At 38.4% G+C, this 18,280-nt stretch overlaps 1 protein-coding gene across 1 annotated transcript in view; it reads left to right on the top strand.

Annotated features, from left to right (window-relative positions):
* The window catches only part of PLB1 (phospholipase B1), an 83,491-nt gene that overhangs the window by 14,713 nt on the left and 50,498 nt on the right, over positions 1-18,280 (top strand). The window contains exons 12-22 of the mRNA XM_090134486.1: positions 250-332; positions 3,967-4,045; positions 4,701-4,805; positions 5,632-5,724; positions 11,185-11,253; positions 12,062-12,142; positions 13,588-13,654; positions 14,298-14,356; positions 15,383-15,456; positions 16,794-16,837; positions 17,621-17,729. Coding sequence (XP_089990612.1) covers positions 250-332; positions 3,967-4,045; positions 4,701-4,805; positions 5,632-5,724; positions 11,185-11,253; positions 12,062-12,142; positions 13,588-13,654; positions 14,298-14,356; positions 15,383-15,456; positions 16,794-16,837; positions 17,621-17,729 — 863 coding nt within the window. The remainder of the gene's footprint in view (positions 1-249; positions 333-3,966; positions 4,046-4,700; positions 4,806-5,631; positions 5,725-11,184; positions 11,254-12,061; positions 12,143-13,587; positions 13,655-14,297; positions 14,357-15,382; positions 15,457-16,793; positions 16,838-17,620; positions 17,730-18,280) is intronic.

The following is an 18,280-nucleotide window of genomic DNA, read 5'->3' as shown; positions in this document are numbered from 1 at the left end:
CTAGATCTCAATCAAGAAATCATCATCATGAGTATTTCACAAATAATGACTCAGGTTATTCTACATGGCAGGCATAGGAGTAGGATTCAGGAAGGAACTGGCAAAGACTCAGATCACTGATTTTATGAAGACAGAATCCTAGTTTTGAGTTACCTCAGAGTAACAAGATGTTAGCAAGTGGCAGAAATAGTAAATTATGATTTCCAGCAGCAGGTATTAATGTGATTAATTTTTACTTTATCACTGCAGGTTCCCAAAGCCTTCGTAAATTTGGTAGATTCCACTGAGATCACAACTTCTTTTCTCATGTGCCAAGATCTTCAAAATGCCAGGTAACAGAGGCTCCTTTTAAATTCTTAACACTATCTCCTGCTACTGTTCATTGTCCAGTGTGTGTACTGTCTCTATACCAATCAGGTAGGCTTCTGAACAGTTTTCTGCCCTCGACACCAAAGTATGTCACAGATTTTTAGATCTCAACTTTTGCTTCTGATGCACTCTCTCTGCAGGCATGGATTTACAAGAAGTAGATGCTTTAACTTAATCAGTTTGGATGATATGTTTAAAGAGCACATACTGAAGTAGGGGTGAATCGACCCCAAGCAATCACACAGCCTCTCTGTTGTTTCCCTTTTTACCACTCCATGGAAGGATAAGGGAGAGAAAAGGAATAATAAAAGCAGAATCATGTGGCTTAAGATAAAACCAGGTTAAAAGTGAAAGTTTAACAGATTCAGGAAATAGGGGGAAAGATGTGAGGAACTAAATGATTCAAAGGTAATAACTCTACTTCCAATGAATGGACTTATATCCATTCTGTCTCCAAGCAACAATGACCTCAGAATCCAAAATGCCCCTTTTCTTCCTCTACATCAAATTTTATTTCTGAGCATGACATTATATTTTGTGGAATATCCCTTTGGTCAGCTCATGTAGTCTGTCCTGGCTGTGTTCTCTCCCACCCTTCTTCCTAGCTGCCCCCTACTCACTGGGTGGGATAGTAGGAAAAGATAGAAATATTTGGCACTGCAAGCACTGTTCAACAGTATTTTAGTCCCAAGTCCTAAAGGCAGTGCTGTATGAGAGTTTTGAGGGAACTGGCTGATGTAGTTGCCAAGCCATTCTCAATTGAAAAGTCATGACAAGGTGAAGGTGACTGGAAAGAAGGCAATGTCATATCCCTTTTTAAGAAGAATAGAAAGGATGATTCAGAGAACTACAGACCTGTCCAGCCTCACCTCTGTGCCAGGAAAGATCATGGAGCAGATCCTTCTGGAAGCAATGCTAAGGCACATGGAAGAGAGAGAGGTGTTATGAGACAACTAGCATGGCTTCACCAAGGACAAGTCCTCTGTTTGATCAATTTAGTGGCATTCTGTGATGGTGTAGCTGCATCAGTGGACAAGGAGGAGGCACTGATTTCATCTGTCTGTAGTCCATTAAGCAGTCCACCCATCTCAGGAACAAGGAACTGGTTGTGAGATCATATCCAGAGAGTGATGGTCAGTGGCTGAACGTCTGGATGGAAATCAGCAGAGTGATGTCTCTCAGGGGTCAGTACTGGGACAGATGCCATTTAATATCTTCATCAAATGACGTAAACAGTGAGATTGAGTGCACCCTCAGCAAGACTGTGGATGACACCAAGGTGCGTGGTCAGCACACCTGAGGGACAAGATACCATCCAGATAGACCTAGACTGGATGAGCAATGGGTTCAGGAGAACCTGATGAGGTTCAACAACTCCAAGTGCAAGGTCTTGCACCTGAGTCACTGCAACCCCCACTATCCATACAAGTTGGGGGACGAAAGGATTGAACACAGCCCAGCTGAAAAGGACTGGGAGTATGCTGGTGGATGGCAAGCTGGACATGAAGGGGTCTATAAGAAATAAGACTCATTAGCAGGATCTGTTGTGATAGGACAAGGGAAAATCATTTCAAACTCAAAGAGGGAAGTTTTTTACGATAAGAGTGGTGAGGCACAGGAACAGGCTGCCCAGAAAGGTGATGGATACTGTGTTCTTGGAGGCATTCAAGATCAGACTGGATGGGGCTCTGAGCAACCTGTTGTAGTGGTATGTGTTCCTGTTCACTGCAGGGGAGTTGGACTAGTCGACCTTTAAATGTCCCTTCCAACTTGATTGGAACTATGATTTTATGGGCTGCTGTGAAGAAAGTTAACTCCACCCCACTACAATCATGATCGCAAAACTGTAGGGTCCACTCACCCCTGTTCTTCAGTCAGAGTTGCTTCTGCCCTGCAACTCTTGAATTGAAAACTCTGGAGGTTCTTTAAAAGCACAAGTTTCTAGGTATCAATGCTCACAATATTCACAAAAGGAATAACTGGTTTTAAAAACAATTATGAAGCTATAAGAAAGCTATTGCTTGGACTTAGAGTGTGGTGGAATGGAGAACTTCCAACTTGCTAATTCCTCTATGGTAACGCCTTGCATAGATGCTTTCAGCCATCTCCCTCTCTCAGTACCTTTAAAGAAAAGTGTGAGTATCTTACATCCCAATTTAGCAGGGAGTAGGAGTTTGCACACCGACAGTTATGATAGAGTAGTTTACAGCTGATGAGATTACACTCTGTTTCACTTTAGTAATCTTCCTGTGCTCATGACATGAGACACAGTATGTACTAATATGTTCATTCTGATGTTTTTCACAAGCTTGGTGCACCTACAACTCAGGAGGGAGAGTCAAGGAGGGGGTCTGGCTACTGTGTAACCATGTACTTAACAACAAGCATAAGCAGAGAAGCAGCTCTCCTTGTCAAAAGCAATTGCGTGGAGAATTCTGGCAAGATTACTTATCAATGTGATCTTGAAGCTATGTTTATCTGTTTCAACAGTTCCACCAGTCTGTATGCTTTGTGCTCAAGTATAAAACTCCCAGGCTCCTCTCAACCTCAGGATCGGATATTAAGGCCTCAGTATTTGGTTAGCACATCCTCATGTCTGGATTATACTTTCAAAGAAAAAATATGACATTTGGCCAAAAGAAGAAACTTAAATATCTAAGAAGGACATAAAAACGGTTTATAAAATCCACTTTTAGGAAACCACATAACTCTATTTGTGTATTGTATTAGGTTCTTAAATGGCCCCTGTGTGCTTGTCTATTGAGCTGTGATAGGATGCTGGTTCTGAGTTCATATTTCTTTTACTCACCAGCTCTAATAAAAAACATTTTAACAGAAATACTGACGCTCTGCAGGTTTTGCTAAAATTTTGTGAAAAGGAGAGAGTCTGATCCTGACTGGTGCTTACTACTTACACCTGCAAGTCCCACTACAGGTTTTTCAGATTCCTATCTATCCAGGAATTTTCAGCTGAATATATCTGTACTGGAATGAAACACATCTGAAATATATCTAATACTGTTCCTGTCTACTGCCTTGGGGGAGAGTCTGAGTTTTCCTGTGAGCTGCAGAAATATGCAGTGTGGAGATCTCATCTTGTACATAAGAGATTTGACTGAGATTAGCTAGCTACTTCATAATGTCTGGCCACTGGCCAAGTTTAGCATAATTAAGGATTTTTAGCAGTGAGCTTCCATTCACATTTCTAGATGGTGGTCTTGTTGCCAAAAACTAAGGCAAAAGTCCTTCTGTTTTGAACGTGTTCAACTTTCTTATGTGATAATAGAAAAGATAGTGTTTGAAAACTAATGCAGCAGTTTTAAGCCTGAACAGGCTGCTGGCTTGTGAAACCCTGTGCTAATCCAAGTCTAGCATGTTTGCCAGCTAAATAAGCTTTCAAGCAAAGTAGCAGTTCAAGGCTCTGGACATGGAAATATTTATCACTCTGCATTTAAAATAATAAAACATCTATATGGAGTTTTGTCAGTGTATGTGGTAATTTAGGCTTCAATATATGCTTGCCAGTATCTTAATAGTTTGTGCTTTTTGTCTACTTTATCAAAAGTTCATAACATCTGTTTTTCATCTTCTCTGCAGCAATTCAACTGGGAATCAGTGCAGTTGCATTCACGAACGCTCTATGCTAAATTATAACATTCTGAGGTGGTCCTATCAGGTAAGGCATTTTCTGTTGCTTGGTATTGCTAGATATCTCTGTCTATTCATTTTCCAGATTAAACAGAAATCAGGAGCTATGGGAGGGATAGTGGTGAGAAAGATTAGAAACGGTTTTTTTCTTTCTTTTCCCCACTATATCAGCAGCAATGCTGACTCCATTTCTCACATCAGGAACAATGAAAATGAGTTCTCTGCATGTCTGAGTGACCTTAGCACCTCTTCCAGTTTCTAATGACTATCTAGCTTTTTGAACCTAGGGTTTGTTATAACCTATTAAGGAAATGGTTTATTGTCCAGTAACTTGGCTGTTGATGCCATGTTAGAAAAGGGAAATTTTCAGTAAGACAAAGGCAGCTGTGCATGAATTTCTTTAAGAATGATGGGGAGGCAAGTAAGTACAATACTAAACTTAATGTCCTTTCAAAGAAAATAATGCTAATTCAGTGTATCTTTCTCATAGCCACAAGGATTTTCTAACTATTGCATAAGATGGCTTCATTCAATTATATTCTTTGTTCTGAATTACAGACTTTGATTATTATGGTTTATTAGGGATGGGGATAATCCAAGTTCACTTTAAGAACCAGTGAATTGCACATGTATTACACTCTTTACATAATAATGCTTATCTCATTAAATGGTTGTCCATTTAGGATGCTTGGGAAAAACTTCTCAAGTCTAAGAGGTACGATCAAAAGGATGATTTCACTGTTGTTCTTCAGCCTTCTCTCCAAGAAACAAATCTTTTGCTCAGTCTGGTGAGTAAATGCATGTTGCTCCGTTCTTTCTAAAGTGTGTCTTATGAGATTGAGTGCAGTACTCAGCTGGCTCCTTCCTGTCTAAAAGACAAAATTAGTTAGGCATGTAGAACACACCTTGAGATCTGGAGAAGGGGAAGGTATGATTTTATTGAATAATCCATTATCTACAAAGTATCAAAATCCAATATAAAACACTTGGTGGCTATTTATATAATAGGTTGTTGGTGGGTAACAGTCCAGTTCACAGGCACTGTAACAATTCTTTGACTATGTCTTAATTCCACTGCTTCCCTGTGCTCAGTATGAGAACAAAGTGGAATGGGAGAAGGAAATTTGTCTTCCAGGCAGTTTGGGTCTGTTATGTTGCAAAACCTTCCTTTGCTCTTATGGCAGGCTTGTTTTGTTAACTGTTGGTCCATATACAAATGCCAGACTTAATTTACATGACATGACTTTTCTTCTCCATAAATTGCTCTGTTATTTTCTCCAGTGCCATCTTATGTCTTTGTTGGATTCTTTGTTTCCTCCAATTTGTAGTATCAAGCCACCTGACCAATGGGCCACTGCGTGCAATCTTCTGAACTCTTAAATCACTTTCATTTAAAAGTAAACACGCTCTACTAATACAAATTATTCATTCTTCCTCTTTTTTTTTTTTTTTTTTTTTAAAGCCTGTAAGTGCTAGCTAAGGCAAGTGTTGTTTATTCCAAATTATTCATGTGATCACGTCTGCATATTTTCCTGATCTGATCTCCTGTATTGTCACTGTTGTGTTTATGTTTTGTTGTTGCTCTGTTTTGTCATGCTCTCTATGATTTCTCAGAGCAGGGATGGTTTCTTCAGCACATCAAAGACAGAAGTGGAAACTCTGGAAGAAGATTATATTTTCATGGCTTTGAGTATCTGGAAGAACATGGTGAGCAATACTACAGATTTTGTTGCTTAGACTTAGTACAGACATTTCGTTGCAATTCCACACTAGCCAGGCTTTGAGTAGCCTGGGAGACAGAAAGGAGGAATGTAGGAAAGAAACACCCCATGATTTATTTTCAGTGTGAAGAATCTCCTCTCTAATAATCCTAAATGCCCTGAGGCTGCTAATTTCTACCAAGAACTTTTCAAAAATATTTCTGAAATAGCCCTATTGCCAGGGAGTAGAAGAGCTGTGGCAAACCCTTTTGCTAGCCTCAATTCTGTGGCAGAGTGGCACGGACAACTGAGGCTTTTCATAACCTGAGATTAAAGTGGTTGTACTATTGTGTTTTATATCCATCCCACTCATAATGTCGTTTTTTTTTTTTCATTCTGCTTCTCCTGCTTATAGTAAAAAGTTGACAGGCAGGCTGGGAGAATTCCTATTGCTTCCTCTAGAGCTGGATGTTCTACCCAGCTAAGAAAATCCAAACAGTGGTACCTTAAAATGGGAGAGAAAGCATATTTGAAAGAAACATGGCCTGTTGACCCACTCAAGCTTTAAAACAATGTCCAATTCTGTAAGAGGCTGTTTCCTTCTGCAGGCTTGAGGCAGTAACACACAGCATTTGTACGTGTAACTGGGTGCATGCTCATACAGCTGGAGAAATTGGCATTTCGTTGATGAAGGGGACAAGTAAAGGAATGAGAGTTGTTTTCCAGTGGGACAAAACAAAAGCAGACAGCTGCATTTATGCTTACTAGAGCAGAGTAGGATGTTACTGCTTAATGCATGCCATGTTTAGATATGCCCTGATAGCAGTTCGTTAGCTAGTTAGACAGGTAGTTTTGAGTAAGATGTTGATTTTACTGTTCATTCTGGATTAGAAGTTCTGTTTTCTGCTTTTTTTTTCCTAATAAACTTCTTACAACACACAGCATAAGGTACACACATGATCTTATTTTAATTAGAAGGAATCTGCAATGGCCAATGAAGTTAAAGATATTAAAAAAAAAAACAACACTTTTTTTGCTCATTTTGCACCACTCTTCAAATGAATACAAATGGATGTGTTTTTGTTTCATTTCATGCTACTTCTGGCAGCAGTAATACTGCTGTGGTGCTGCCAATTTAAAAAAATTAGGATTTGCAGGAAGGAACTCTCTCTTATTCAACCTGGTGACATAGCCACAAATTATAGTTGTTCCAATAGAAGATATCTTTCTGTGTACATCTGACACTTTAAACTCTAAGCTTCATACTATCTATTTAAAGTTGATCAAGCAGTGAAGCTATAACCTTGACCAAATGTGCTGCATCCAGTCATCCATTTTGCTGTTATCTGTGACACTCCTTACCATGATGTTAAAGTTCCCATTTTGATTTTTCTATTGCAAAGCAGATGCAATGATAAGATTCACGTTGGCCTCTATATCATTATTTTGTCTTAGGTTCATGAACTAGATTCACTAATTGAATGAGAACAGCAGACACTGTAAGTCAGATTCCTGAAATCTGAATTAAATTTTTTGACTCAATTCTCTATAAAAAATGGGTCGAGTTACTTAGACTGTCTGTGTCTCAATGTCCTCATCAGTCGTGGTGGTTTTTACTTATGTCACGCAGTTCCCACTGTCGCTTAAACATGATTGTAAGAAAGCAGGAAGAGGTGGTGGAGCCTTCACAGATATTAACCATTATAAGTATTAAACACAGACAGAAATAAGCCACATGAACATCCAATTTTCTGAGGAAAAATGGTCCTTTTCATCTGTTTAGCACCATATATACATTGTCAATTTTTTTAAAATGAAATCCTGAATGAATTTTCCAACTATTGCAGAAAATGAATATTTCTGATGAGAAGGACCAGACTGCTGCCTGTTTGGTTGCCCATTTTGAGCCCCTGCAGCAGGAATTGTTGGGGACTAACTGAGCCAAGTTTATGAGAATTTGAGTCATCTAGGTACAGATCTAGTCATCTAGTCTGATCTATTATGTTTTCCAGGGTTTATCAGTCAGAAGATGACCTCTAGATTTGAGTTATATCCATCTTTTACAAGACTGTGACACTATCAGAGGTCATGTGCTTCTAATGGGCTTCACATCTTTTAAATTTTATTTGTCTTTTTTTCTATTTCCCTGATATCCTATGGTATAGATTTGTCTTTCTATGGCTTTTCAGCTTTTCTGATTTCACTTTATTAGAATATCAGTACTAGGCATCTTGCTTGTTCTTTACAAGGAATTCTGATAGTATTAGCCACACTTGGTAACACCTATTCTGCTTCTTCAAAATCCGGGCCCTGTAGAAAAGAAGAGGGCCAGAACTTCTCTTCTGAAGTTTTATAACAACTGCAAACATACTCAGTTAACCCAACACTGATTTCTCTTTTGTGCCCTTTCAAATTCTTATGCTCAGCTAGTAACAAATTCCTTCTGTCCCTTCAGATATATTTTTTATTTTGCGTATATTTTTTCTTCTGCCTTGTGAAGAGCCTTCTTTCCCTCTGCTTTGTTTTTCTCCGCACATTTCCCCATTTTTCAACTACCAACTTTCCTATATTTCAGTGTATTTCCTCAGTGTGAGGGGTCTCCCCTAAAGAGGGGACAGCCTGGTTGAGTTGGATGAAGATCAAGATGTGCCAAAACTACATGTTGCTAATGGTTTGTAAGAAGACTACAGGAATTGTAGTGTCCCTTGATAGCTTCTTTCTCCTTTGATTTCCCTGCCTCCCCTGTCATTCAGGAGGAATTTTCTTAACACAAATGGTGATTATCAGAAAGGTACCTCCCTAGGCAGGTTCCTTATCTGCTTGTGATAGTATTCTGGCTTTGTGTGAAAGGGGATGATATGAAAGATGCTTTCAGTGTAAAAAGCACTGGGTAAGTAACCTTATCGGATAAGGTTCACTCTAGCTGTCCTCTTCAGTAAAGTTAAAGGTTTATACTGACAACACACAATGCATATCAGGAACTGATAGGAAATCATGGTCATGATTTATTGAGCAGCAAACAGCGGAATGAGGAGGTGATGAGGAAATGTGCTCGGAGTGTTTCCCTTCTGCTATCAGCCCGGCTGTTCTTATGTTGGCAATGCTTGTTTTGAGGCTTGATACTAGCTTCTTTCTTGGATTGATTAGCTGCCTGTTGGCCAAAGGGCAAAACCTTGAAAATCCAGTGGTAGTTGGTAGTAGGGCTGGACTTCAGTCTGACTGAGAAACTAAGCTACTAAGCTAGCATGTATTCTAGACATAGCTGAATATTTTTCTGTACCATTCCTATTATGTAGGAGCAGTGCAATTCAAATGGTAAGCACGTCAGGTGAATGACGTGAAGTAGTGAGAAAAGCTGAGAGAGGCTGTTTGCTTACTTGAATGGTTTTGATGTTTACCACAGATTAATTTTGGTAAATGCCTACAACTTTATCTCTGTGAATATATCTGAGGGCAAAGCTCCTTTCATGTGCGTAAAGAACTTAGATAAGAAGCTCTTATGTTTAGTGTGTAACAGAGAAGGCTCCCAAAAAAACATCCTGTAACTCAGAGAAACAAACCAAAACTAGGCAAGAACTTAAATGAGAACAGCACCCACATGAGGTTGTACCTGCCTCTCTCCTGCTCTCAGTGCTTTACACTGAATTAAAAACCTCTGCAGTCGTGAAGCAGACCAGTCCACTAACCTGTCTATATGTTAGGATTCAGAGTAGGTTCTGGCTGACCACAGTGCAGACTCAGTGCATGGCTTTCCCAGATTGCCTGCATGGAAGCTGCCCATTTTTCCTGGGAGAAGTGGTTCTGAGCAGTCTGGAATGAATCTCCTGGAGGAATTCATTCTCATTATGCAACAACATACAAATGTCTAATACTTATTTCTTATTTATTTGTAACTGAAAAATATCGCTTTTATACTTCTGTCAGTTCTGTAGCATGATTCCATGCTGGAAGAATATATCCTTTTAAGAATGTTTTAAACAGCTGTTTTTTGTTTTGTCCTATCGGATGGAAAATTACCAGCTTCCAGCATATCTTCTCTCTGAGCTTTATTTTATGCATTTCATGGACATTCCTTTTATTCCTCTTTCAAAAAAAAAAAACAAAAACACAGGCTTAGTTTCTTCAAGTCCTTGTTTGAAAGAATATCTAACTGTAAGACTCTTTTCTTTTATGTTTCTGTATGTCCACCTTATCTTCATTGACAGAACAATCAAAATATAACACAATATTCCTGCCCAGAATATATCAGTGACATCAAGCCTGTTACTGCCTTATTTCTCAACACCTTCAGTCCTGTTTCTAAAGATCCTGGCAGCTGCCGTTGCTGATGCAAACAGAGCAGAGGTTCACTGAAGATTTTAAAACAGTGACCAACTCCTTTGGGTGTGCCTGCCATTTAATTAACTCCCAGCAAGGTGTATGAATAGATGAAGTGATTCTTCATGGTATTTACCTCTTTGTGCTGCCAGTGAGTTTTGGGTTTGCTGAGTTTTGGGTTACACAATAATTTCTTACCTATCTGTCTTGTTGGAAGGCTAATAAAGGCCTGCAAATATAAATATTGTCAAGCCTTTATGCAGAGGTGGAGCGCACCTTTTGATGCTGTGTAGCATGTATCAAAATGTAGACAAATAGTTATGGAAATAGAATACATTAGCAGGGATTTAGCTGAGTGAGCTACAGCCACCACAGAATTGATGCATGATTTTTTTTTTTAATATTCCCTGTTTCTGACTGTTGCAAAATGAGTTTGCAGTTTAAGGAGCACTAAAGCATAATATTCACAAGACAGAAGGAAGGGGTTGATGCAACCCAAATATATCGCCCAACAGACAAATTTTAGTTTTCCATTTATATTAGGGATTTTTTATTTTCTACTTCTGAAGTAAAGCAGTGTGGTCTTCAACAAGCCCTCTGTATAATCTGACTCAGAGCATAGTTTTCTCAAGAGGTACAGTAGCAATTTTTACTGTGGTAACAACCCTTTTGTTTTCTCATACCTGGCCCAATTGGGAAGTGAAAGTGACTTGTTAATTGCATCCAAGTCTAAGCTATATAAGAGGAGGGAATGAATCACAAATGATTGAAGCTGTGCTCTTCTAGAGCATGTCCTTAGTTGCTGTTGTTGGGTTGATAAATAATGTCTCAATTACAAGTAGTCAAATGCTGTGGTGCGAGATCCACGCCTTGCAGCCAGCATTCCCAAAGACAGATTTAATGAGTGGATGGTTCTCCTAATGATGACAAAATGACAATCAGATCATAGGAGCTGAAAAAAGGGCCTCTCCCAGATTTTGTAGGTATGCATGTAGTATGCAAATTTAAAATCACTCACAAGCAAAACAAGTTTTTAATATGTATTAACCTGATGGATAACTCGAGGCACTAGAGCCTCTGAGTTACTGCTGCTCTCCCATTCTGTCCCCACACAGCACATGTATAAGTCCTTTGTTTTGTCCCTTTCCAGATGGAACCAGTTGGGCAGAAGAAGCCATACGATTTCACAACATTGCATCAGGTCCAGTGTCCATCTCAGGTAAAAGTATTTCCTTATTACTGGGAGATTTTACTTACCCTTTGTAGAGTTTCCAAGTTTTCAAATATTGTCATCTTCTGAAGTTCTTAGAAACGTATGCTTTCCTAAGATACTGCACCACAAAAAAGTATTCCTAAAGCTAATTGACACGGGTTTTGTTGTATAGAGACGAAACTCAGAAAACAAGAACTTCTGATAAAGTTTAGTTAAGTCATCTTACTGTCAATTTTTTATTTAAAAACCATCTAATCTGAATTGTTAAATTGTAAATAATGAATAAAGCATTGTCAGTATCTTTCATCAATAAAATTGAATCTATGCATTTTATATAATTTGACTTTTCGGTTATTTGATTCTGTCTTTGTCTGATTTAACTATTTTCATCTGTGAAGTTCTCAGTAACTCAGCATCTTCAGGGTCTGAGTATTTCTGAAGTTCAAAGAACAGATTCTTGAATGTTTTTGCATTTAAGCATTGACTTCAATACTTTAATAGTGATGAAACACTACTGGCATCACAACGCTTCACTAAACAGCAATTAAAGCATCAAAGAAATTAAATTATCTGTTTTGTTTGAAGTTAGATTTGAGGCAAGAGGTAGTGTTGTGCCTATGGCATTCAAAGTCTTAATTTTCAGGTCTAACCTGGTTTACTTCACCTATTCGATGTTCATTCAAAGATTAAAGTCTATATTTTCTTCTTATGGAAATCCTGTTCAGAATAACGTAATATCAGCTGTTTGAGTTTTCAGTATTGTGGGGGTTTTTTGTTTGTTTGTTGTTTAAACAAACTTCTCTTACTTCTTCAGGAAAATCCATATTTGTTCACATATAGAAATAGTAACTACTCACTTTCCCAGGGGATATCAAACACTAAAGAAATACCGCAGGTAAGGTAGAACTGTTTACAACGTATGGACTAAGTGTATTCTAGGGAGTGGAACAGGTGGGTGGAATTGTATTGGAGCCTAATTAAACAATGTTACTGAATAAAAAGCTCAAACACTAATTCCTTGCTTGACTAAACAGTCAGATAGCATGTTTTCTTTTTGTTGGATTTATAGAGTGTAACTCATGGTAGATGTCTTCAACTAGTGGAAAGTAAGTCTCTGTTAAGAGTGTTTTTTAAACTTCTAGGTCAGTGTTAAGTTCTCTGGGATAAGGAAATAGTGAAAACACAGGCCCTTTAATTTTACTGTGGAGGAAACTAGATCAAATCAGCGTGTGTGGGTCTGATTTCATCTGGTGCACTCCATAGCAAAACTGATGGAACGACAGTTGTTTCATTTTTTGTTGTTGTTTTGTAAGTTGAATATTAGCTGCGTAGAGATAAGTAGCCATGCTTTTTTAGTCATGGTTCTCTGATTCTGAGCAGAATTTGATGCTCCCAGAGAGCTACAGAAGGAAAGCATAAAGCTCATCTTTGTGCCCCAAAATACAGTGTCTAGGCTATATCTGCACTCAAAATGGACTGTGTGCTTTTTGAATAGTTTTAACGTAACTCCAACTGTTTTGCTAGTTACTAATGGTGCGTAGACCTCTGTATGGGGCAAACAGTACCTGCCAATCTGATTTTAGAAATACTGTTCCTTCTTATCTCCTCCACTATAACTGTGTTGTGTTTAAAGAAAACAGGATGAGGTGAGACAAAAAAAAGCCTTTTCCTTAGACAAGTTAGTTTCCCTGAGGAGTGCTCTAGAGAGACCTGGAGCAACTGCACATCCTTAGGTAATGTGCTACGGTCCACTCTAGCATACAGTCAGCCTTTGCTATGGTAAACCTTGGGGATGTTTCTGTCAGTGGGCTGCAACTCAAAGGTCCTAGGAGGATGGAAGTATTGTCACCCTTCTGGATAGGTACCACAGTCCTGGTAGTGCCTGGCTATAGCATTCACTTTACACCTACAGTCTAACCGTTGTGTTGAAGGGGCTGCACACTGAGAGGACAGGCTTGTGGCCTGTTGGCAAAGGTACAGTTCAGTGCTAGGATATTCCAGGGATGTTCAAGCACAAAAGGGTGTGAGCTCACTTAGCTCAGAATACAGAAGCATTAAAAATTGCTTAGCTGAATTTAGCATGGCACAGAGTCTGAAATAAGTGGCCCTACAAGTAGGCAGAAGTAGTGTTGTGCTATTGTAGACATGCAATTTCTGAGTGGTCTGAATTTCTGTCTGCCTTCAGAGGGTTGGTTTTAGCATGGCCTGGGGAAAGGCTGAGGTGGTAGATGTGCACAAAGTACGGGGGGAAGTGTGTTGACATAATGCTCTGAGATATGAATGGTTAATCATGACAAGTATGATGAGTCTGATTAAGAGTTGTACTGTCTGCTTTTCCAGGAGAGAAGTTACGGAACAAATGTTCCTTGTTTCAACCAGGGTCCCTCTGATACAGTTCCAGATTCAGGTACAGTATTATGCAATCTTTTTTTTTATATATAGATCCACTTCATTTGATAGTTGAAGAGGAACAAGAACTGGTTTTAGTTAGAAAATGTGCACTTTTAGGTGAAGCAGTATATTCTTTTGCCTGTGATTTAAAAATTCTTTGAAACAACATAAATAATTGCTTTCCCTGAGGAATAGTGAAAATTTACTCAAATGCACCTTCCAGATACAAGCAAAGAAGTGGTAGTAGAAAAGCCAGTAGGTTGTCATTCCAAAGAGCCATGTGGAGTCCTGTCCCAGATGGGTTTCATCTTCTCTCAGAAGCTATGACAAGCCTTAAATTTTCACCTTGTGCTGGCACTGGAGCTGTGCATGCCTTTCAGCAGTTTCCACCAGTTAGAACAAATTGGAGAGCACAGATGTAAAACTGGTATCTTACTGCTTCCCTTGTCAATGCAGCTAATGTCAAATTAAGGTACCATGCATCTTTTTTTTTTTTTTTTTTTATGACTTGGTATCTGTCATTCTGAGCTGTTGTCATCATGATTATTAAAATTATGTCCTTGCTATTCTTCATTTTTATACCAAACAAAAGTTCTGATAACCATCACTATTTTAAGTTTTCTCTATTTTCTCCCTCCTGCTGCTTTTATTTTTATTAGTTCATAAGTTGAGACCAGCAGATATTCGAGTGATTGCTGCCCTGGGAGATTCAATCACAGTAAGTAAAAATTGCTGGTTAACCACCATTAAAGCAAGTAATGAAAGACCATTTCTGAATTTTAACTTGAGAGTGCATGCAGATATGCCCTATTGAGTCAAATGCAGTTTTCATGTATTTGTTTCAATACTCCACCTTGGCTGACTGGTAATCAGATAATGAGTCAAATGTGTGCATGGTTCCCATTTAAAGTCCACGAGAGTGCTGAACAAGGAGTAACTGCAAGATTGGGTTGCATAGCAGCACAAATACCCTGCTAGAGTGGACTTGTAACTTGCTTTTCTTTATTGATTCTATGCAGCAATCAAGGTGTTGTCCTCCAAAGCTATTAGTAAGCAGAGTAAGCAGAAGATTCTGCCGCTAATGTGAATACATAAAATAACACTAAAGTTTAGAAAGCCACGTTCATTTAAACTGACTAAGTATTTGAGAAAAATTACAGTGGATTATCAGGTGTATCAAGTATCTCATGTGAAGAATCTTTTAGCACTACTCCTGGAGGTACATAAAAGGGTTACACATAGACTGGCTGTGATTCTCCAATCAGTGAAGACTGTTTCACTGCTCGTATCGTAATTCGTATTTCTTATTTCTGTAATAACTAGTGTATTTAATCTTTGCAACCTTCTTTCTTGGGGAAAATGGGAGAAGGAAGATGGAAAATCACTGTACCGTGTTTTAATGCAATGAACATAAAAATCAATTATTCATTCAAGGCCATTGCTATTTTATTTATTCCTTATGCAAATTTAGAATTATGTGAACATTTTGAACACACTCAACCACCTTTCCCTCACTTGATCTAATCAAGAAGTTGATAGAAGTGGGTAATTTAGTGGAGCAGAGTTGAAATACCCTCAGCCCTTGATCCTCTTGAGAAAAAAGATCTGTTATATTTTGGGAAGATGATGCAGCTTGCCTCATTAACATTCTCCTAAATTATTTTCACTAGGATAAGTCAGAGAACTAGTTATTGTAGCAATTCTTATTTTTTGAAGGTGATATCTGTTTCTCCTCTACTTCCAGGCAGGTAATGGGGCAGCATCCAATCCCCATGATGTTCTGGATGTTCTAACTCAGTACCGAGGTATTTCTTGGAGGTGAGTACCGAGAATTCTCACCGATAGCAAGGAATTAATTTTCTTGGAGTTACATTTATAGACTTGTTTTTAGATAATAAGTGGAGATTTTGTGGAGACTGATTTTGACTGTGTTTTGTATAAAACTGGTTGTGGTTTTACTTATGATAAATAAAATATTTGCACCAGTGACTATCTGAAGTATGATGTAGTGTGGCTGGTCTAAGACTGTATGTGCAAATAAAATGGAGTCATCATCAAGATGGCCCCTTTCTTCTCTCACAGTTGCAGCTGTTGCGAATCCCAGATCTCAGTTCAAATGCACCACTTAGGTATTCTGTATTTCTGTCCCTGCTATTTCAATTGCCCATCTGTTCTTTCCCACTGTAGCCTATGTCGTTCATTTTTCTCATTTAGATCTAATGGTCTACAAAAAGCCAGGATGAGGTCCTTTTTCTTCCTGCTTTTTCATCTGCAGTCAGTATTTCCTCACCCCTTCCCCAGTACTATTTATGTTATGCAAAACATGTCAGTTATTAATACAGACTTGTACATATCCAGCATTTAGACAGGTCAAAAAGTAATTCTAAAGAAAGGTCATTGTGTTCACTTAGTTCTTTGAAAGTGCTTGACTTAACACCAAACCTGCCAGGTTGATTTTCTGCTCATCAAGTAATTACCCACCTGAGAAGCTGCAAGATTTATAGAGATTTAAACAAGTACTAGAGCACTTCAAAAAGTCTATTCCAAATTAAAGGGATGCTACAGAGTTGTAAGTCCCTATTTTAATATTTTGATCTGTAATAATATTCTACTGATTTTCTGGGGAAAAAAAAAGTATGTTAGCATTCTGTAGCACACAGATGATGAATGTCACCAGTCTGGTAGCAGTCTTCCAGTTGAATGAGATTAGGGTGAAGGGCTGGGGAGTAGAAAAGATGTTGAGTCTACTTATCACTCTGAAATATCTACTTTTGCAACCTGTTATAGGTAAAAAAGAATTATTAACTACAAATTGAAGTAATAAATATTTTAACAGAGATAACAATAGTAAAATGGCAGCTTTTTAACATTTTTATTTCTGTCAGCAGTTTTTTAACATTTCTCACAAGATGAGAGAGATTGGAAGGGCAGTTAGTGTACAGAGCTGCTACTGTAATTACGGTTATGATGGTCACTCTGATTTTTTGATCCCTTTGGTATGCACGCAAAGGGTGTGCTTTGAATTAATACTAACAATAGGTAGGGAATGTACTGTGCTCATATACAAAAAGTGCATGAGGGGAGCTCTCGTACTTAGTACACTGCCTTAAGAAATCCATTGTATTTTAGAACATTTCTTGTATTTTTTTTTAAAGTGTTGGAGGAAATGAAAACATTAGCACGGTCACGACACTAGCAAGTAAGTGCATTTTTCCATAAACCTGATTAATATCTGGAACTGTTTGATAAAGCATCCTTTATTATTAATCAAATAATTTTTTTTTTGAAGGAGGACTTACTATTTGTATCATGACAGAACCAATCATTTTGTATTCAATGTCCACTGCTGAGTAGAATTTGCTTAACAGCTGGAATGTAATTTGTGTGTGGCTTAACCATGTATTTGTCATTCTTACGGTTTGGTTGTTTTTGTACTTTTCCTGTTAGTTATAATTCTATTCCAAATGTGTTGGGGTTAGATGAATCAAAGACACTAGATCATAACCTAAAGTACTGGCTTGACTGTATGGGAAAGTTGTTTTAAGCAGGTGTGGAATCATTTTACAATATCGGGTTTTATATACACTAGAGATCTGAGCGTTTTAGTTCTGTGGTGTTTGTAAGGTTGCTTTGCAACCCAAGGTCTGGAGGGACATCCAGGTCTTTGTGTTTAAGGTATACCTTATCTGTGTATAAGGTACCTTATACCTTAAGGTTCAAGGTATAAGATGAGGCCAAAGGATTTGATTCCTACCCGTCTCCATTTAGCAAGACAGAATGAGTCTCTTGCCTGAGCATAGGGTTATGTAGCCTGAATTACCAAGCAAAAAAATATTTTCAGCCCCACACATTTCTTCGGGGTTAATTTTTGACAGATATCTCTTAAAGCTTTTAAGTGTTCTTGTAATAAAATCTCATCTTTATGACTCCACTTGTTATTGCTGAAGTAAGCAACGTTTCATGGTGTTCTCTTTTTCTGCAGACATTCTTCGTGAGTTCAACCCATCCCTGATAGGATATTCCACTGGCACTGGAATGCAAACTACAGAAAATGCTGCTCTCAACCAAGCAGTTGCAGGGGCTCAGGCAGAGTAAGATGAAACTTTTTATTTTGAACAGAAAGTTGATTTTTCTTTTAAAACTTAGTGTAAATCCTAGAGTGTGGCAGATAAGGCTGGTAGGCAAACCCAAGTGTATTTCTTTAGTCCATCTTTAGCATGAAAGCTGAGAAATGTAGTGGGGGCTTTACAATTTTTCTTATCTGTCAAATGAAAGCTTTCTCTAACATTATCAACCAAAGCACTTCACAGGCACTAATCAGAAAGCTTCATATCCCTATTGTAAGTATCTCCACTGCACTGGAGTTATATTCCAGTCCTCTTGTCAGTAGGACCAAGATTTCCTATAGAAAAGCCAAGATTAAAAAAAAAATGGATTGCTTATGGTCAGTCTGTGGTAGAGTTGGGAATTAGCTAGAGATCACTCTGCTCAATCTTCTGTGAAATTCATACAACATCCTTTATTCCTGGGAACACTTCTTATAAAACATGCATCAGTGCTTGAGGCCATGTGATAATATTGATGCGTGCATGGTTACTTCAGTGATGTGTATATTAATAGCATCTCTCTGATGTTGGGAAGG

Source organism: Phasianus colchicus, chromosome 2 (assembly GCF_987193195.1).
Source record: "Phasianus colchicus chromosome 2, bPhaCol1.hap1.1, whole genome shotgun sequence".
NCBI lineage: Eukaryota > Metazoa > Chordata > Aves > Galliformes > Phasianidae > Phasianus > Phasianus colchicus.
Note: the sequence above shows the minus strand (reverse complement) of the source record. Positions and strands in the feature narration are given on the sequence as shown.